This window comes from Biomphalaria glabrata, chromosome 9, assembly GCF_947242115.1.
Source record: "Biomphalaria glabrata chromosome 9, xgBioGlab47.1, whole genome shotgun sequence".
NCBI lineage: Eukaryota > Metazoa > Mollusca > Gastropoda > Planorbidae > Biomphalaria > Biomphalaria glabrata.
In genome coordinates, this window is record NC_074719.1 from 34,373,212 (window position 1) to 34,395,605 (window position 22,394).

At 38.0% G+C, this 22,394-nt stretch overlaps 1 protein-coding gene across 4 annotated transcripts in view; it reads left to right on the plus strand.

The window, feature by feature from the left end:
• Positions 1-6,307, plus strand: part of LOC106066154 (chitotriosidase-1-like) — a 46,208-nt gene extending 39,901 nt beyond the window's left edge. For all 4 annotated transcript variants that reach the window (XM_056041309.1, XM_056041306.1, XM_056041308.1 and 1 more), the window contains 3 exons: positions 3,317-3,441; positions 6,116-6,160; positions 6,253-6,307. In XM_056041309.1, coding sequence (XP_055897284.1) covers positions 3,317-3,441; positions 6,116-6,125 — 135 coding nt within the window. In that variant the 3' untranslated portion in view covers positions 6,126-6,160; positions 6,253-6,307. The remainder of the gene's footprint in view (positions 1-3,316; positions 3,442-6,115; positions 6,161-6,252) is intronic.
• The last annotated feature ends 16,087 nt before the right edge of the window (positions 6,308-22,394 follow it).

The following is a 22,394-nucleotide window of genomic DNA, read 5'->3' on the forward strand; positions in this document are numbered from 1 at the left end:
GCACTAGGAAGTAAACTATTTCAACTCTGATGGCACATCTGAAACATGTAAAACATTTTACAAACAACATTTTGGCAGTACTGTGATGTACAGTGTAGCATTGTTTAGTATTGGCTGTTATTTATTGCTTCTTAAAGTATCAAATTGTTTTGACCCTCTTGTCGAGATCTTGAGTTTTGAGCACTGTTTACAGAAGACCTAATTAGGCTTAGGCTTAGATTAATTGGAGTTTTGGGATTAGAGTTGCCAAAAAAGAGTCCTTCCTACTTTGATGTACTGGATCTGCTAGCGAGTAGACCTATTTTTTTCTAATAATTAGTTTCGCAAGAAAAAAAAAACATTTTAGAATGTTAAAGGTCTGAATGGGTGCTTTTTACCCATATTTTGTGGTCAAATATTTTTAATACATAATGGTATTACTTAGAGATGGGAAACGAACCGAACCCGAACCGAACGAACCGAACTCGAACCTCACTTATGACCGAACCGAACCGAACCCGAACTTTGAAACTGCTTGGTACGAACCGAACCGAACGAACCCTACTTTTCTTAACCGAACTAATTTTGAAATTTTTACATCCCTTTTTTATATTTTGGGTTTAAAATAAAAATTACTTTAATATTTTATTTAAATTCTAATGATTCCATTATACTTTGAAAACTTGGGAGGGGGGGGGGTGGTGGTATTTTGAAAAAAAAAAGCGGCTCGCTTTGATTCCCATGGGTTTTTCCGTACGTGCCGACTCTACCCTAACCTTGAATTTTCGCGGGCTGTTTGTAATATTGGTTTTGAGTCGAATAGGCGTCCTCTAATTAGATCTAGATTCAAGTTCCTAGTAAGTAGAAAGTCAACATTAAAACATTGTCACTTTTATTTGAGATGACTGTTAGTTGAGAGTAGAATAGTTTTTGCCGATTAGAGAGTGTAGATATAAATAGGTTCATTTGTGTTCTAGTTTAAAATAAATTTTAATTATCTTCTATTAAGTGATTTATTTTTACGAAATTTTGAAGTATTCCATATTGGAATATTATCAGTGGCGTAGCAAGGGTGGGGGAGGAGGGTGAGAAATGTAACCCCCCCCCCCGGCCTCCACTTGAGGGGGGCCCCAAATTAGTGTTTTTTACAACAAATATTCAATATTACGCAAAAAGCAGGGGCCCCCAAAGAGGTCCAGCCCCTCCAGGGCCCCCAAATGATGAAAAATTCCTATCTACGCCCCTGAATTTTTTTTACTATTATTCTGTTTTGCATTGATCATCAGTATTTTTAATGCAGCGTTTCTCAAACTTTGGGTCCTCTCCCGTGGGTGGGGATGGTTAGTACCTTGAATTGGGGGGATGGGAGACGCAACTTCCTGACGAAATGGGGTGTCAGAGTGTGTGTGTGTGTGTGTGTTGTCTGGTGGCGATAAGAAGAGGTTAAGCGACTGATTTGTTTATGCATTGAGGATGATGAAATTAGCGTAATGCAAATGTGAAACGGCAAACAATCTTGAGACATGAAAGAGTAAAGACGTTGTTTTGTGGTGACCTAGATTTTGTTTAAATATCAGTATATTTCATTAATATTACATCTCTATCACAAGTTAAATATGTGAATATTGTAATAACAGTTAGGCTATATTGAGTAGTTCACATAAGAACTTTATTTGAAAGTGTATTAAGTTTAAATGTTATTATAAGGCTTGTCTTCGAGTCCGAAGATAGTGAGGAATGCAGTTTTTCCCATGGCTGTGCAGGCCCAGCTGTGACCTACATATTTTGCCACATCCAGGGCAAGCATAACCACTGTTCGCAGGTGGTCGATTTAGTTTTTCTTTTCGCGTCTGCGTTTGTCCCCGGCAGCGGATTTTCTTTTGGTCTCAAATGTGTATCCCGCGGCCTTCGGGAGTGAACTCCAACTGACTCGTTCTAAGGCCACGTGCAACCATGTGCTCTCTTCTATGTCAGCCAAGGAAAGTTGACTCCTAAGCTGGTCTTTGAAGAGTTTCCATGGGGCGCCTCTGTAACGTTGACCACCTTTTAGCTCACCAAAAAAAAAAGACTGCCTTTGGCATACGTTCGTTTCTCATACGGGATAAGTGCCCTGCCCAGCATAACTGTCGGACCATAAGAAGTCCATCTATACTATCCTTACCGGTAAAAATATAAAATGCCTATATTGGTTCAATTGTACTAGCTGTTTGTAAGCGACAAACCAACGACAAACTAACAAAGAGAGGGGGGCATCGAAAAAAAAAGTTTTATTTTTAGTGTAACTTATCTGAATATTAGTATAATTACATGTTTAAAAATTAAAATATATTAAATGGAGATGTCATTTTATCTTCTAATAAGACCTTGTCAACTGAAGACTGCTTTTTGCGAGGCGCGTATGCACAATGTGGGTCAAAACGTTTTGAAGAAAACATTTTAAAACATCTCCGCTAGTGTGATTCTTCTGCATTTTTTTTTTGTCTCAGAATAGTCGAATTTCTTCCGTATATTGCAATTTATAATAGTGACGACTTATGAGTGAAAACAAAATCCTCGATAGAGACGTCTTTACACGCAGAATATTTCTTTAAAAAGATCACGCCCATTATAGAAGTACGTGCGCAATATGTAGGCCTACCTCGAATGTCCCTTGCATAATTCTTTTGGCCAGGTCTGCCTCTTTATTATTAGATTTAATAGGGCCCTCGACTTTTTTTTTATTATGATGAATAGTGCGTTCTGAAAGAAAGCACATCGATATTAGCATTTTTCAAAAATTCGCTTAGCGCCGAGTCACGCCCTGAATTAAACCACTTGCCTACTTGAGCGAAAACCTACCGCATCTTTATTTCTATCTCCATTAAGACATTTTTACAACGCTTTAAATGTATGTAGGCAACATTATTTTGGAAAAAGTATTGCCCATAGGCCTATTATATATTGCAAAGTATTTGTTTTATGTAAAATTCAAATAAAAAAGTTTTAACTAATAAATTGCATGAAACCTTATAACTTAATTTTGCTATTACATAATTTCATAATATCGAACCGAGCCGAACCCGAACTTTAGACCTGACCGAACCGAACCGAACCCGAACTATACTCGTCATCGAACCGAACCGAACTCGAACTTAAATCTGACCGAACCGAACCGAACCCGAACTTTAAAAGTTGGGTTCGATTCCCATCTCTAGTATTACTTCTCTTGAGATCCATCTGAGTCTATTAGCTTATGACAAGATCTACTCTTTCTAATGTAAGTACTTTTTATAACTCTATTTTTATAAATTTACTTAGTAAATTTAAAACCACCTAACTATGTCATGTAATATTATAGGTCAGATATGCTAAAGAGATGGGTTTGGCAGGTGTTAATATTTGGGATGTTTCGGATGACGATATGGCTGGAGAGTGCGGCGATGGACCTTTCCCGTTGTTACATCATGTTAGTCAAGAATGCAGGTAAAAAGCATTACATCTTGCTATAACAATAGTACTTGCGGTTCTGGTCCTTCATCTTAGAGTTTTGTTGTCATTTTCTATTTCTCTCCCCTTTTTAATCTACTTCAATTTTATTCCATCTTGTTATCGTCATTTCTATCTATCTATCTATCTATCTATCTATCTATCTATCTATCTATCTATCTATCTATCTATCTATCTATCTATCTATCTATCTATCTATCTATCTATCTATTCTCCTTTGTTTTCTTTATTCGCTTTGGACTTATTATAATATCCTTTTGAGTGCTTACGAAAACAGTTTTACATGTATTCCACTACTGACAAAATAAACAGTACCATCACATACTAATACTTCATAAACGCAACATTTGAAAGCATGCAAGAAATAAATACGTAGCATATACAAGCATTTTAAAATAAAATCCTCCTTTAAGTTTTTTTTCTTTTTTTATAGCGATAGTTATTACTTTGCTTTTAATAATTAATGAGTGTTAGTAAAAAAAAAAGAAAAAAAGAAGTTAGAACATCGGTCCAATACTCTTCCCCTTTTCCAAAACTCTTGGTTACGCCCATGCCTGCTCTAATACAGACATTATAATTTATTTATATAGATCCACGAGGCTCGTGAGGTAAAGCGCCTGGTTTCCGAATCGAGGTACCATGTTCAAATCCTGGTGAAGATTGGGATTTTAAATTCGGAATTATCGGGCGCCTCTGAGTCCACCCAGCTCTAATGGGTACCTGACATTAGTTGGGAAAAAGTAAAGGTTTTTGGACATTGTGCAGGTCACATGACAACCTCGTTAACCGTAGGCCACACAAACAGATGACCTTATACCATCTGCCCTATAGACCACAAGGTCTGAAAGGGAAACTTTACTTTTATATAGATCAACACATACAAATAATTTAGTATTTTTTTATTTAGTTCATATCCATGCTTTTGGCTTTCTACCTACGAAGTGATCCTATCACTTGCCTAAATCAGTAAGAAAAGAATGGGTTTACAGGTCAAGAAATGCAACAACGGTTGTTGAGACAATCCAAACTCTACATACAGACCTGAGGATGTCAACATGATTCTTTCCTGCAAGTTAATCAAAAACTGTATGAGAACATCTTGAATGGTTTTGTGGGGAACGTACTGCTTTTTTTCTGTTGCTTCCATTGATGAATGTCTCCATGGACTGACCAACCTCTACCACCACCATGTCGTAAACATATCACTTATAGGGCCGAACAAACTTGAACAAACTCTTTTTTTGCAACCCTAGCACCAGATCCTAGGGTTAGAGTCAAACAGTTGAAAGATTTAATAAACGTGCCCTACATAAATAGTATACATTGACAAGAGTCTAACTTCAGCATACGCGGATTGAAAAAGTTTATTAAATGATAATAATATACTGCAACTTCAAACATAATTACAAAGCACTGGTTAAATGAGAAATGACATGTTATCCTTCATAGTAGTTACATAAACATACTACAATATATTGAAATATACTTACATCCGCATCAAAACATAGACATGAGTCTTCTAGAATAGATGTAGATACAACTTTACTACTAAATCATGAGTTTGAGTTTTTGGCACATCGGCACAATTTAGGCCATGTCGTGCCCGTAATCTATCAAGGATTACTCTCCTTTACAAGAGCTAAATTCCATTTAGCTAAATCATAAAAAACAAGGTCTATTTACTAAATCATGTTCGCATCGAATATGGTAATAATACAATTCTCTAAATGCCTGTACTGTTCCACGTACATAAGGCAGCTGCTGCGAAATAATATGTACTGTCTCAAGTCCCAAAAACCACTGTTTTTGTTGTATGTTATTCACTTAAAGTCAATTTTGTCATTTCTTACTTCCGCTTTCCATACAGATGTTTCTCGTGCTTTTCATCTTCTTGACCCAATATAAACAAATAATAGTTAATATCAAGCGAGACTGTGACACACACAGTAATCAGTTAATGAATTAGTCAATTATTTAGTAAGAAAGTTGCAACGGTCATTAGTAAGTAATTGAATCAAGTAGAGGATCAAATATTGCCAGCATATATGTTATATTCATCAAAAAGATAAGTATGTGTATTGTGAGACACTTTGTTTTGTTACTGTAGTAGACAGACTTTGAACGCAACGTTTTAGGTTTTTAGGTGTTGGATTAGAGATTATTGATGTAGACTTTTTTGACAGTTACCTCTAGCCTCGTAAAGGGATACCATCCTAATTAGAAATGATTTGACTGTGGCACATTCCGTATTATAGTTTGTTATTCTATTTCATCACAAGTGAACTTAGTTGTGTGACTGTGTATGTTTCTTGTTCGTACTCGCCTATGTAATACACCATACTGTATACCCAAGCAGCGCTCAAACATCTACAATTATTACTGTACAAATACATTCAACACAAATCTCACATATATTTGTTATAGTGGCGAACCATCTCGATTCACCTAATTGTCTTGCAACAGTAACGGTTCCTGGCGCCTTCGTTGAAGTACATCGTTTCAATATCTGCACAAGTTGCCGGACAATACGCATGTCGGAAGTGGGTTTACGTAGTCATGTGAAACACTGCATTGCACTCTTCGGCATCGAAGACAAAACCATTAATTAATAATATCTTAATTGTACCATTTTTTTTTATCTTTATAACAGAAAACCATAGGAGTCCAATTGTTGAATAATTGAAGAAAAAAAAAGGTAACCTAATTTATGTACTATGCTTACTTTATATCAAAATTGGTTACAAAAACACAACTGAAATAATATACTTTTTGTCATTCATATTTCAGATTAATTGTGGACTTCTTTCAAAGTAAATAAACATAAAAGGAGGAAATTTTAAACTATTTTAGTTCTATCTTCCTTTGTTGTACTAATGTGGTGCTTGTTAAGATATATTTTTAAAGTATATTGTTAAGTTATGTTGTTTTTGTTGTATGTTATAAAGGAAATCTGTTGTGATATTTTTTATGTGATTTTGTGCTGCATTGTAAAGGTTTATTTGTTGTACGTTGATGTTGGATTTAAACCCAAACTAATGCCATAATCGCACAAGTCACACCAGCAGTTACAAAAATGAAAACGATATGGAAAGACAAAGCCATTACCCCAACACTTAAGATCAGAATGATGCTCTCCCAGGTCAAAACCGATGACCATGGAGGAAATCTTTTACGCTTATTGCAGAACTAGAGAGGAACCTAACAATACAACTGAGGTGTTTAAGAAAGATCCAAGATATCACACACAAGGTCTACATGTCAAACGTAGAGATCAGAGATAGGATTAATGCAGGATTAATGCAGCGATTGGACCTCACAAAGACCTGCAAATAAAAACTTTTTTGGCCACATTATAAAATCTTAAGTGCTCGCAAAAACTTTCCTTCAGGAAACAGTATCGGAAAAATAAGAAGAGGCAGAAAGAGTAAGCAATGGGAAGAAAACATAGAGTAATGGAAGGTTCTGCCATTGAAAGAGATTCTATTCACGTCAAAATTCGTTGAAAGACGGTCGACTAATCTTGTGTGGTGCCCCAAAGACCCCAAAAAGTATATGTGTAGCTGATGATAATGTGCTATCTTGTTAAAATTTTTTGCTGAGATTTGTTATAATATTTTGTTGTTGTCTCATGTTGGTAAGTGTGACGAAACGCGTCCCTTCTCAAGACAGAACTGACCAGTGTGGAACATTCCCCCCCACTTAACCACTAGTTAGCATTGTATAGCTCCTTTTTACACTAAACTGACCAGGGTAGAACACAAACATCCTATTACACCAAGGTTAGACCCAAACCCAAATTATAGGCCATAAACACACATCCCAAGCTACACCCAAACGCCGAAACAAACGTACGCGGCCGTTAAGTTCAGGAACATTAAAATCGAAAGTTACGCCCCAAACGCCGAAACAAAAGCACGCAACCGTAAAGTCCAGGGACATTAAATTTTGGTGTCCACGTACATCCCTTTGAGTCGACGCTTCTAACGCCCAGGGCTATTCAAATCGTTCCCGTCCGCTGTACCATCAAGCGATGGACCAGCCTGATTATTGTTGCATGGTTCCGCTTTCATCCTCCTTCGTCCCCCTCCCCCCCCCCGGGTCGCGGGTTAAAGAAGTCAGGTGAGTGAGCCCCAAATGAAAAGATTGGTCCAATTTAACAATTCTAAACTCAAAAGACTCGCTGGCCATTGGATCGTCACTACTCTTAACGTACCGCTCGGGAACCTATAAAAGCCGGAGACGAAAGTTTCAGGTTAATGCCATTCTAGATCGGAATCACTGAGAAGTCAGAAGACTCTCAAGTCAACGATTCATTTGGGAACGTGTGTAAGGCAAAGCGGCCTCCTACACCAGGGCTGGCGTGTTTTGTTGCCTGAAGGCAGACCTCAGCAGCTCTCCACACATTCCCGTTGAGGGTGAGTCACTCATCACCCTCGACCCGAACCGAAGGCATTCCAGGCTGACGTCCCAGGACTGGTCTGCAACTACCACAGGAGTAAGCCCACCGCGTGGCATCCCCATATTCATCACACTAGCGCCTGCCTACTCGCAGGACACCAGCAACTGGCTACAACACAACGGAGCTTCAACTTACCCCACCCCTAAGGAGAACCTTGAATAACAGATAAGTGAGAGACAGCCGAATAAGCAAACCATACACGAATTTTTATGAGCAACATCCCAGTGATGATATTATCTTAAACGTCATCATAAAGTCCTAAATCATTCTGTACATCCTTTTACTCTTTTACTCGCTAATTGTATTTCCTCTTAATTAATCTTTATTAAATATTTGTTCTTTTACGAAATCACTCAGCTTTGCGTTTTGCTTGTGCCTGTCTATGTGCCTATATAATACCAACAAAATATTTACCACGTTGTGGCTCTAAGACTTTACCCCTAGGAGTCGCAGGCCATCGTCCCCATCGGGAAGTGTAAACGAACCGATCGGTGGACTTATTCCACCACATTAAGGTCTGTTGTTGTGGTATTTTATTTTGGTGTGCTGTTATATTATTTTGTTATAGTTGTGACATGCCAGGTTCCGCAAGATTGTTATTATAGGAAGTTGTAATGGATTTAAGCACTCCACTACCTATAAAATGCTTTCCTAATGGCATGCGTCTCAAATAGCCTCTGACAACCAGTCGGCGGAACTGTTCTCCCTAACAGGAGAAGGAGCGAAGGCGAGTAACTGGCGTCTTAACCAGTAAGCTTCGGGCAGTAGGGGCTCGTTAGACATGGCTGGCTACCAACATGGGAGAAGGTAAACTCTGAAATCAAACCTCTGTTGCCTTGCACCTATACCCAAGTATGAGAAAGACCTCTGGAGTCAACCCAGAGGAAAAAATCAGGAGCTGGTGACCCAAACTGTATCGCACTGCCGTTCCTTTGGATACATCATCTGAGTGGTGAGGGCGGAGCTGATTTGTGGGCGACATCAATCCGACCACTACTAGGGTCCAGGCATTCATCTTATTTTCATGAGAGGATCCATAGTCTCTTCGCGACAAGGCCATACATCAGGGGTTCTCAACCTGTGAATCGCGACCCTTTGGGGGGGTCAAATGACCATTTGTCAGGGGTCGCCTAAGACCATTGGAAATTCAGGTTTTTGGTCTATTAATCTATTAATCATCGGAATTTTTTTTTCTTTTTTTTTTACAAGCATATTTGTACCTTTGGTTGGTATACATTTTCATTTCTGATAACAAAAGAAAGGGATATTATTGGGATTGATTTCTAGATTCCTAATTAGAACCTACGAAACGACCGTTAAACATAAATTTACAAAAAAAAAAAGCATGGTGACATATTTAAGAATTGAAAATCTCCACATTTCGTCATGTCTCAAGCTCGCTGACAGACGAACGAACAATCTCTCTACATAATTCTCTTCATGGCTCAAGAGTTTGGACACCACGCCTTGCGTGTAGCGAAGTCATACAGTATATCATAAATATTCTATTTCCTACATAGAGCAAGAATTATTAAATGTTTCAATCTATCTATGATTATTGTTGACCTCAAGTAATTCTTCATTAGTTTGAGGCGCGAGAAGTTTCTTTCACTAAGATTCCACAATTACTGGTATTGCATGATGCCGTCTTTTTTTATCGTGCGTAGGATTGGCGTGTTCCATATTGAATGACACACTAAAATGACAATTTTGTCTATATATTTCAGGAGATTTGTTTGAGTTTTCAAAAGATTTTAATAATTTCCGGACATGTTCGTATATTTTGCAATTTTAGGAGATTTCCAGGAGCTCCTGGTAAATCGACAGTGGCCGAGGAAAATCTGTTATAAGTTAAAAATGGTTTAATTTAATAATTTATACACCTAGAATTAGCGCGGGTCCTATAAAAGTGCGGGGCTCACTGCGGTCGCATAGGTTGCAGTGGCCTAATGCCGCCCTGCAAAATAGCGGCGTATGGTATGCCGCCGGTCGACTAGTTCTATATAATCATTTTACTTATTGGAATACTTTGTGGTAAGCTGAACGTATTCCTATTCACAGTTCTTTATTAATTCGATTTGAGATATAAACATGTTGATTATCATGAACGTATAATAACAAGACTCTGGATATAACTTATAAGACATGAAATCAGCTGTTTAATCTAACGCCATATTGGTTGACAACAACAGTTACAAGGGATGTTACTCCCAAACACCGAGTGGTGCAACCTATATAAAACACACATGAACATCCTTCCTTTTCTATAGCCAACAAAACACATATCAGAAATATTTGCATTTAAAATAACAAACATTAATAACACATCTTATTTGATAAATATTGTAACAATTAAAAATAAAAATAAATTTCAATTGGGAGTGTGACACATATAGAATGGATATTTCAACATGCATATTAATATTGTCATAAAAATTCTTAGTACATACATATTTGTTTCTCGAGTGCTAGTTCTTGCTGGCTTATTACTATCACAATTATTGTCTGGTATATGAGAAACAACTTCAGACTGTGCTGCTTGTTGAGAACATTTATCAGAAAAATCTGGCTTTTCATTATCATCTTCATCATCCAAGATATTACCATCATATATATCAGTGTCTTTCAAAATAGTTTTCCTTGGCCTAATATGAAATATGTTGCGTATCTAGAATCCTCCATTATCTCCCTTGATCTTATAAGATCTTGAAGATAGTTGTTCCGTGATTATTCCAGGATACCATCCTGTTTGACCTGGGTTTTGGTAATAAATAGTTTGCACTAGATGGAGTTTTGGTAAATCCCGAGCTTGCTTATCATATTGTCTTTTTACTTGTCGTTTGTAATTCTTTCTTCTCAGCTACAACATGTTCACTTAAACACTTTGAAGTGCTGGGTATCAATGTTCGAGTTCTTCTTTTGAGGCACATTTCAGCTGGGCTAAATCCAGTACATTGCCGAGGTGTGTTTCTGAGTTTCAGTAAAGCTTCATATGGATCATCGCCATTACGTTTAGTTTTGAGTATTAAGTTCTTCATTATCTTTACAGCAGCTTCAGCATTCCCATTTGTTCTCTGATAACCAGGATCTGATCTGATGTGAGTGATGTTCTATCGTTTTGTGAATCACAAAAACTCATTTGAAGTAAACTGTCCTTTCAATTTTCTAATCACATCTTGTGATGTTGTTGTTGACAGATAATCATACTTAATAAAATTAGAGTAATAATCAACAGTTATTAGATACTGTCTTCCATCCACTTCCATCAGGTCAGGTCCAACTTTTCCCCATGGAACATTTCCTTTATCATGTTGTATAAGTGTTTCTCTCTGGCTCATAGGTTTTCTTTCTTGACAAGCAGTGCTTGTCTCTGCCATCTGCCTTATTTCATCAGCCATGCCTGGCCAGAATATCGTCTGTTGGCGGGCCCTCCTCATTATTCCATCATATGCAATATGTGCTGTGTGTAGGATTTTCTTCATTTCTTGACGCATAATGAAAGGTATAACTACCCTTTCTCCTTTCAAGATTACTCCATTACTAAGTCCCAAAGTATCAGCAAAATCAAAATATGGTTTTATCATGTTGTCTAAATCTTGTTTCCTTTGAGGCCATCCATTCATAATTTGCTTTGATAATTTATTTAATGTGTCATCTAAGTCTGTTTCTTGTTTTATTCTGTCTAATAACGGATCCGGTATGTCCACAACTTGTGTCTGGCATATGTTAAAAACGTCATCTTGCTTCTCCTCCTGATTACACAGTCGTGATAATGTGTCAGCAATATGTAAACTGTTTCCTTCTACCCACTGAAATGATAAATTATAACGATTGCTCCCATCAAGTTTTGTAATCTTCTTGGAGCCTGGTTTAGAGGCTTCCTTAGATGTTTGCTAGTGGCTTATGATCATTTATTATTATTACATGTCTTCCAAATGTATATTGATTAAATCTTTCTAGCCCAAAAACTACGCAAGTAGTTCTTTTTCAATCTGAGCCCACCGTTTTTCAGTTGGTTTCAATGCTCTAGAGGCAAATTCTATTGGTTGTCCTTCTTGCATTAGTACAGCTCCAAGTTCATGTTGACTACTTTTCACTTGTATTTCAAGTTTCTTGTCAGGGTTATAGAATATAAGGACTGGAGTATTGGTAATTATCGTTTTTATCTTGTTGAATGCCCCTTCACATTTTTTAGTCTATCTAAAATTGCAATCTTTCTCTTTGTTAGTTCTCTTAATGGTTGAGACACTTCGGCTAGATTGTTCAGAAATTTTGACAAATACTGCACTATTCCACATAATTTTCTTGCTTTCTGGCTATTTTCTGGTTTCTTCATTTCCAGAATAGCTTTGATCTTCTTTATGTCAGGCTTTATGCCTTGTGCACTAATGCAGTGTCCCATGAAACTTAACTGGTCTTGTTTCTCTACTGTTTTCGTTTAATTTAATTTAATTTTATTTTTTTAATTTTCTCCTTGCATCTCCTCTTAATCTCTTCAGTTTGTCAGAGTGATCTTTTTCTGCTTCTTCTTTGGACTGACCACATCCCACAATCACAATATCATCAGCCACATTAATGCATCCTTCTAATCCTAACAATGCTTCTGTTAACTTCTTCTGGAATATTTTTCCACTTACACTTAGTCCAAAAGGAAGTCTTGACCATCTGTACCGCCCATATGGTGTGATCATGGTTGTTAGGAGACTAGACTTTTCATCTAGACGTACATGCCAGTAAGCCTCCTTTACGTCTAATTTAGAAAATATTTTTGGAATTTAGAAACTGTGGCATTACAGCTTCCAAAGTTGGTAACTTAAAATGTTCTCTTTTTAAAGCAGTGTTTAGATGTCTTGGGTCTATGACGATCCTTAAATCCCCATTTGGCTTTTGAACCACGGCCATCTGGCTGACCCTATCTGTTGGTTCATTTACACGAATTAATATTTTCCTTTTTACTAATGTCTCTATTTCTGCTTCCACCTTCCTTTGAAATGCAAATGGTATATTACGACAAGGTGATACCACCGGAGCTATGTTCTCATTGACAGTTAATGATGTTTCACCTAAATCTCCCAGATGACAATCCATTGTGTTTACTTGTGATATGAATCTATCTTCACTTAATGTTATCAGACTTAAACTATAGCATAATTTTCAACCTACTAAACATTGATAATGGTTCTCTACAACTGTGAATGTTACCAAATAGTTCTTTTTGTTTTTAGGATTCATTATTATTAAGTTAGCTATGCCCTCTGTTTTTAATTTGGAATTATTCCACATTGTAAATGTTTGAACAGTATTCTTAATTTGTGTCTTTTTAACATATTTCTTACATATAATGTTAACATCTGCTCCTTTGTCCAGTTGAAATCTTATTTGTTGACCATTTATCATGACTGTAAAAGGTTTAATGGTGTAATGTTGAAGAATACGAATGTAGTGGAATGCTTGGTTCTTGCTTCCTGGAGTACTTTTGACACGTGACAAACTCAGATACTACAAATTGAGAGCGCTAATAGGTACAAGTTACTCCAATTTCAACCTATCAAAGATAAATAATCCAAAAGTACTTGCACATTCATATAAATAATCCAACAGTACTTGATTAGAAAGCTTCAGCTTAGAAAATCCAAATATGTAAAGTTGCTGAAAAAAAAAATGACCATAAGTAAACAGAGGTCTAAATGGAGGACCTTCTGTGTAGCAATGTAAGGTGAAACCTCGACAATGCAGGAGCGTGTCAAGAGTTGGTGACGAGCGCTCACGTAGAAACGATGCGACGCCTTGAATTTTTCACCCACCCAAATGTATCAGGGTCGTCTTCAGTTTCTGCAGATGGTGATGTCACGCCGTGCTGAATCTCAAGATGTCAACAATAATGGAGAAATAAGCATTGACCTGGTATATACAAGCTATTGATGTTAAGTCCGCATTGATCAATGATAAAGTAGGCTAGTTAGTAAATACGGGTCTAGTAGAAATGTTCAGCTTCTTTCTCTTGATGCAGTGTTATTAGAGTCGATCAGGTCTGTGTAGTTCTAGGCGTTATCTAATTTGACAAAATCGGCGATTTCAATCAGTTTCCATCTTAAGTTGACTGCATTCATAGAAGAAAAATAACAATTGGTGTTTAAAACGCTTGTTTAGAGATCAGGTCAACCAGTGAAAAAGTGCAGTCTCCGACTAGTTCAGGGGCGATGACCTTGCGTTGAATACGTGTAAGCTGAATACTAACGTGTTGACTGGCTTGATACAATTTAATATAGCAAGCTTGTTACAGTTTAAAATAGTAAATGTAGAATAAAATCAGGCTTGTGTTGAAGTGTTGTCATAGTCAGCTTTATTAACTTGTACTTTTGAGAAAAATCTTGATAGACTTCGCAATTTTAGTAGCTATCTTACTTGCGAAGAATAGTCCGGGTTCCTGAGTTCTTGAGGGCTCCAAGAAGTCCGTGCGTGTCAAGGACACACATTACTGGCCACCAAAATTAAAAGGTTAAATGGTGTAATGTTGAAGAATGCGAATGTCGTGGAATTCTGGGTTCTTGCTTCCTGGAGTACTCTTGACACGTGACAAACACAGATACTACAAACTGACTTAAGTCCGTTTCCGCAGACAAATATAAAGTTTATTTTATTACAATAATAATAATACTGCACTTCTTGTTAGTGCTGCAAGTCAAGAAATAATAAACAATCCTATCCACATAACAGCGGTATCAAAAATATCCAATTCGTTAAAGTTTCCAGAGTATATTACAAATCACGTCCGCAACTCAGCGGGTAACACTGTACAGAATAATCTGGAATAATAATACATGTCTCAAAAAGACCACTGGCAACAATTGCCTAAGAGTTACTATCTAACTGAAATTACTACTCGACTTTTCAAAGTCGCTTCTGTCCGTTCCGGACCAAAATTAAACTACTTGACCGCCCGGTCTAAAGGATACCACTTGACTGACTTGGCTGAACTCAGTCAACTTTATTCATTCTACTTCCTGTTTTCTACATCAGGAATTCCACGTGTCTCTTAACCTCTTAACATGCCGTGAACATTAAATCAGGCAATGTCAACTGAGACTGTGACAATGACTAGTGCTGTCATTCTGTCCCTATTGATGTTCAACACATTTGTTCCTCTTGGTCAAATTCATCCAAAGCATTATGCATATGTATTTTATTCTTAGTTTTGCACTTAACTGCAAAATGATTTTTACCTTTGTATTTATTGCAAATTTTGGCCCAAGCTGGACATGATGTTCTGTTCCCTGCATGTCTGCCTCCACTAAACCAGCAATCTTTTAGGTTGTCTCTGTTGTCGTTTTTCTTTTGTTCTACTTTATCAAGCCTAACAACTGTTTCTTTATCTCTGCTAATCCCTTTGTAGTTTGCTCATAAGTTTGACATATTTCTATACACTTCTTTAGTGTCAGATCATCGTGACTCAGTAATCTCTCCTGCAGTCTTTTCTCCACGGAAAATACAATTTTGTTTCTAATCATTCTATCCTTTTCCTTGTAATTAAATTACGTTTTTCCGCCTGAGCTCTAAGCTGCGTAATGAACACATCACATGATGACACCTTTTCTATGTTTTAAAATCTGAAAGTTTCCAGAACTTCATTTTTTTCTAGGGTTGCAATATTCGTGTAATTTCTTTAGTAATATTTGCGTGCCATTCAATTCTTCATTCTCATCATACTGTAATTGCTCCCAAATCTCTTGGGCCTGAGGTCCAGCACAATGAAGTATTATTGCTTTTTGTCTGATTTTAGGTTTTTCTTCAGCTCCTATTGCTAAAAGAAACAGTTCCACTTGTCTTCTCCATTGACTAAAATTTTCACTGACATTACCTTCAATCACACTTAACTCTGTTGGTGGTTTAAAATGACCTTCTGCCTTCTTCAATGAAAACTTTACTATAGTATATCTACTATCAAGACTAGACTTAACTAGATCTAGAATACCGTAACTGAATAACTCTGAGCCTCTGTACTCTAGACTGAGAATCTGGAATCTAGATCTACACTTTAGATCTATTTTTTTTAAAACTTAATTTAACTAGATTTATATCACTGATATAAACCTAATTATAATTCTTGTTACCGCTTATTTCATAAGGAACCAATGTAATTTGGATTGACTTGTATACTTCAGTTTATTGGTTAAAACATTATTATTATTTATTGACGACACATATCTTAAGTCGCTCAAGCGTTTCAGAGCCAATAGTTGATTTCATTAAATCTTGACTTTATTATCATGTACATATATTTTTTAAATACAAACTCTCCTACTTGTATTTTAGTACTTCATTACTAGCCTGGTCTTAATTGTCCAACACATTTTATGACATCTTTACCTCTGCTGATAGGCGGTCGAAAAATTAAATTTAAATACTTTTGTTTACAACTCTCTTCAGAGGGCATTTTATATGTCTTTGGATTTAATCCATTTTTAAAGATGCTTTAAATATAATTAACCATTGTGTGTTTCTCAACTATTAGATAGATCAGATTAGTATTTCTTATAATTTACTCTACGAAAAATCCCCATGATGCTTTGCTTGCATCATATTTTCACCTCTACATCCTGTGCAACTCATTTTACACTTCGCATATAATCAACTTCAAGGCGCAGTGCCTGAGTGGTAAAGCTCTTGGCTTCCGAACCGGAGACCGAAGTTCGAAACCTAGTGAAGAGTGAGATTTTTAATTTCGAGATCTTCGGGCACATCTGAGTCCTCCCAGCTATAATTGGTACCTGCCATTAGTTGGGTCAAAAACAAAGGCGGTAGGTCGTTGTGCTGGCTACATGACATTCTTGTTAAGAAGAGTAGGCCATAGAAGCTGATGGCCTTTATATTATGAACTCTACAGGCCTCGAGGTCTGAAAAGGGAACTTTACTTTCTACTTTATATAATCCACTTGCATTGTTTGCCGATTTGCATTTATCATCATCTCCTATTTTCAACGGAATGAATAATGAATAGACTCGTAAATATGTTCCTTCTATACCAACTGACAACCTAATTAATTTGATACCCATCTTGACACCATGTGCATTGAATCTTCAGAAATAACTTATATTGACTCTCATGCTTATGTTGAACTGAATTTTTTATTTCCTCTTAATATTTATAGTTGTTCAGCAATCTCTTTCAAAATTTTATTTCGTCATCATCTCCCCTGTTTGTAAGCTCAGGTAATTTGATCAATCTTACGAATACACCTCAATCGAACGCATGAATAAAATGCATGATAATTGTCCTAACTTGTATTTGATGGTAATAGATACTGGCCACAAATGTCTGTGATACTGCTTACTACAGATATTACGATTACGCCTACGATTCCAACTTACTGCTTCCTGTTGATAATAATGCCCATGGTAGGTCAGCTCTGCCCGCCGCAGAACTTTTCGTGCCCACTATAGACTGATACATACACTTCTGTGCCCACAACTAACCCCAGTGACTTTGGATTAAAACTCCATCACAAACACCGTGTCAACGGCCACCCTCTACCCGCTTAACCGTGACACCCCCAGATCTACGACATCGATATTATAATTTACATCAAATTAAAATAATTTACTCTCTATCATTTGTTGTAAGAATGATAGTGAGACATTATCACTATATCACTCCTTGCATTTTCTTCTCATTTTGTGTAAATAAATAGCACTGAAAATATTATTTTATTATTTTTGTGTGTATCTTACTGTACTATTTTTGCCTGTTTGAGATTTATCTGTGTTGACTCAGCATATTACACACTCAAACAATCATCCCCAAGACAGAATTAATTCCACACATAAGTACAACACGCGGATCGCCACAAAAGTATTTTGTCTTTGTTTGCTTTGTAAAGTTTTTGTGGTTCTTTTGTTATGTTGTTATGGAATGTTCTTATCGTATGTTGTTGAGGTATATTAATGTTGTTTGTTTGGCTGCATACAAACAAAGACATGCCCGTTAAATTTGGCTTCACATCTTCATGGGTATCAATAAAGCTGCAGACATTGATAGGGACAGACTTGTAATATCTAATCTTTTAAATAAAATCTCCATTTAGATTTATTTTCTCATCATTTCCAGTGAGACTAGTATCATAGTTTATTTTTCTAGTAACAGTCATGATTGTGTATACCTTTTGCCCTGACATAAACTGGTACTTAAACTCCGGACGAATTCGCTACCCTTCGCCTCAGCGTGGCCCTCCGGTGGATACGTCTAGTGGGTGGATACTAGATAGGCTAAGTACGAGTAGCAAACCAGGCCCGGCCGGGCTTCCTTGGGTGAGCTTTTGTTTTTTTTCTCTCACTCGAGGTTGGGATGGAAAGAACGCCCGGAACCCAGTCTAAAACGTCCGCCACGCCGTTCCACAAGGGGGCCGTCATCAGTGTCCCGTTAGCTGGAGTGGCGGTCCCTGCACGGAACAGTGGCGGTTACAGTATAGGAATATGAGACAGGCTCCCCGCAGTTAGCTCTGTTCTCGGCCACTTATAGCGAGTGAGGTCCAGGAACGGGGATGGTGCACTGTGTACACGGCACGGCCCGGTTTTCCCATTCAGTCAACCGACATGGCCGCCTACCGTTGGGTGCCCTCAGACAGGACAGGGGTGAAGAGCCCCATGTCCAGGCCTGGTGGTTGGATAAAAGCCTTTCTAACCATCAACGGGACGCCCTACTGGACTTCATTGAAGGTACTTAAACTCTCACTCGTACGCGCCTTTACGTAGCGGCACACTCCATCCACTTTTATGTACAGGCACCCACAGTTTGGGATGGACAACCTGAACTTAGCGAACCTTACTGTTCTGACCTTTGAAACAGAAAGCGGGGGATGATCTTCGATTCCAGAGGCCACCATGTGGAGGCCGAGACCTCACAGATGCTTGCACTTACAAGAGCAAGTAACACTGCGATGGCTCCTACTTTGTACTGTGATTTTATATATGTTATAGGTAAGAGAGTCCATTAATTATTTAGTTGGAGACATCATGAATAGAATAAACCATTGATTTTGTTTCTACCCTTGCTTATAAAAACAAATTAGTGCTCCAGAGAAAAACAGAGACACACTCAGAGGGAGAGAGAGAGAGAGAGAGAGGGAAGCCGTTTCAACAGAACAGTGCTGAAAACATTGCCCTGGAAAGACAGGAAAGAGATGCCCTTCAAGTTGTTGCATTCTGCTGATGACTGTCGTTGTATTGATAGATTTAGATGTTGGCCGCGAGTTCGAACTAGACGCATTCAAGAGAACAATCAACAGATAGATTGAACAACTCCAGCTGATAACTTTAAAACAGTTTGATGAATAAAAACAACAGTCTTCGTCGTCTCTATCTCACAAGTTGGTCGTTCTTCGTCCTGTCCGTTGGTTTTCTAGTTCCGTTCTTACGTTTTAATGATTCATCACGTCAGTACGGAAAATCCAAGTAAACTCAAACTTCTACGCGTCTTTCTATAGTGTTTTTACACTGCCAAGTTGCCTTTTTTGGAAGTTTTCCGGCCTCTCCTTTTGCTACTCCTCACTGTCAGGTTTAAGAATAATATGTGTTGTTAAATAGCTGTTCACAATTAAGGTCCCGCGGTTCAGCCTAATAAGAATATCATTCAAACACAGTCGCACATAGAGTAACGAATTAGGTGGATGGATTAAATAACAACAGATGAATTTAATTGTATGAAACTGATCTATGTATATGTACAATGAAAATTATAAATAGACAATATATATATTAGATATTATTCAATAATTAATTTAAGCACCTTTGCTACTGCTATCAACTTGTCACCATGGTTTCATAGTCCACCAGACTCTGACCGACTGGCGTCACAAAACTGCCAACCTCGGTAATAGTAAAGTTAGACCTCAGATGGTCGCCAAATTGACAATGACACTGAAAACTGTAATATATATTTCTGAGATGGCAAGCGACGCCCACACTAGCATAGACTCGAGCTCAGTATATACAACTCCAACACTGGCACCCTATAAACGAAATAAACACAAAACGTAAGTTCTACTCTAAAAACTAGAAATAGTGACAACCTCATACAAAATACAATAAGAGATATCACAAACGAATAACTCACCCTAAACAGGGGTCCAAAAATTTTACTGAATAATAAGTCCAAGAACTAGTACAGACTATAGATATAATAACCTTTAACGGACCAACACACCGTCCGTTTCAACCAAACTCAGAGGGTGAACTGCTTCATGACAAAGGATGACCAATAGATGTCACCGGACTTAGTGACGTAGCAAAACAATTTAAAACACAAATACAAGGCACTCTCGCCCCGTACAAGTACTACGAGTAGAGGAAATAAAGAAAAAAAGAGTTAGGAGAACTATGCGACACTCACGCCAACAGAAGTGCAAGAGATCAGTCATTTTGTTAACAAAGCACTGCCCCCGTGCTTTAGCATTTCTGCTGACACAATGTTTAGCCCTGGTGCTTTGTTGTTCTTTAGCACTGCAATGGCCATGGTAATCTCCTCTGTAGTTATTTTGTCTGTCTTGACCTCAAGATCATTGTCTGGAGAAGGGTTCTTGAATGTGTAAGTCAGGTCTCGAGACGTTGGTTAAGGGTCTCTTTAAAGTGCTCTACCCATCTTGCATCCTGTTCTTCTTTCGTTAGCAAAGTTTAGCCTTGCTTGTCTTTATCGGTGCTCCATGTCCACTCTTTGCTCCAGTGAGATCTCGGATGGATAGTCTTTGTGTCATTTCTGCATGCAGCTTCTTGTGCCTATTGAGCCTTCTGTTCAATCCAGTTCTTTTATCCCGCCGACAACTTCTCTTTACTTTCATATCCGCTTACATTTAGACTTCTTCCACTAGGCTGCGATCCTGTGTTGGATTTTTCTTGTCTCGTCTACGTTTGGCATATTTACTCCCATGTTCTGACTTGTATCCACCGTTTTTGTAGATAAGAGGCTCGTAGAAGAGCACGCTGGCTTCCGAAGAGGCATATCATGTGCAAAGTATAAGGTGTATTTTCCAGCTTGTTGAAGATAAGCCAAGGCCTTGTTGTCAGTTTGAAGGTGAAACTTCACGCCAGCCAGGTACTTGTCCAATTTTTTTTTATGGCAAATACGATTGACGGTATGCAGTACACAATTCACACACTGGCTCAGTATACCGGAGATTCCTTTGTCCGAAGCTTCGGTCTGAAAAAAAAATGGCAATGAAAGATCAGGCAAACGAAGAATGGGGTATCTACACAGATACGCCTGCACTCTGCTCAAGGCCTGAGCGCAATCATGATTCTTGTGCACCCTAAACAGACCGACCCCGACACAACCAAGTTTTTAGCATCAAGACAGGTGTGAGACAGTGGTGTATCTTATCTCCCTTCCTTTTCCTCCTAGCCATCGACTACATAATGAAGCGAGCAATGAATTAGACTGCTTTTGGTATTCCATGGCGTGAACAAAACCGAATGACGAATTTGGACTTTGCCGATGACGTTGCACTACTCGGGGAAAAAAATATATGCATACACGAAATCACGAGAGCTTACAGAGGCGACAAAGATTGGCCTCCGCATAAACTTGGATAAGACTATAAAATTTTGAAAGTGGGATATAAGGCAAAGGGTGCCCCCGTCAGACTTGGCGAGTTAAAGCTTGAAGAATTGGGAAAGCTCACATAACTTGGCAGTAACATAACAAACGATGGGAATGCCTACCATCATGTAGTAGCCGAATATGAAAGGCAGGGAGCATTTTCCAAAGGCTGCAGCCTATGTAGACAAGCCAAGCCATTATACAAAAATACATCTTAACACAATCTGCATGTGAGACATGGAAGTCATCTGCCAAAATTGGCTAAGACGGATTTTGGGAGTCAGTTATACAGATCGGGTCTCAAACAAGGAAATCCTATGCCGAACTGGGAGTCGAACACTTAGTGAGGATTCTGACAAAGCGTCGCATGAGGTTTGCGGGACATGTTACACATACTAAGAGTTGCAATGACATAAAGGTTAACACGAGGAGAGCGCAAACAGAGACGTCCTCGTATAACTTGGCGTCACACCTTCATGGAGGACCTCAGACAAAGGACACCAGGTTTGAGGAGGCTTCAGACAATGCCAGTGAAAGATAGTTGTGAAGACAGCTTGCCGCCGAATGCGCCGAATGGCGCGGGAGGATTGTATCCCTAAGTAAGTAACCCTAACCCTCACAACCGGCTCGTTTTCTAGTCAATTGTTGTAAATATTCTCGTCAATCCTCCAATCTCTAGTCAAAGTTTAGTGATCTTTTTCTTAGTTGCTCAAGCCTAAAATGCCATTAATGTGTTTATATTTTTAAGTTTATGCTGCATAACGTTTCGTTCCACAAAGGTAAAGTCTTTCCACTTCTCCTGGTTCTTTCAATAATCTATTTTCGCTTATCTCCAAACTAAATAAATAAAAATATTAAATGGTACGAAAACATTCGCGTTGA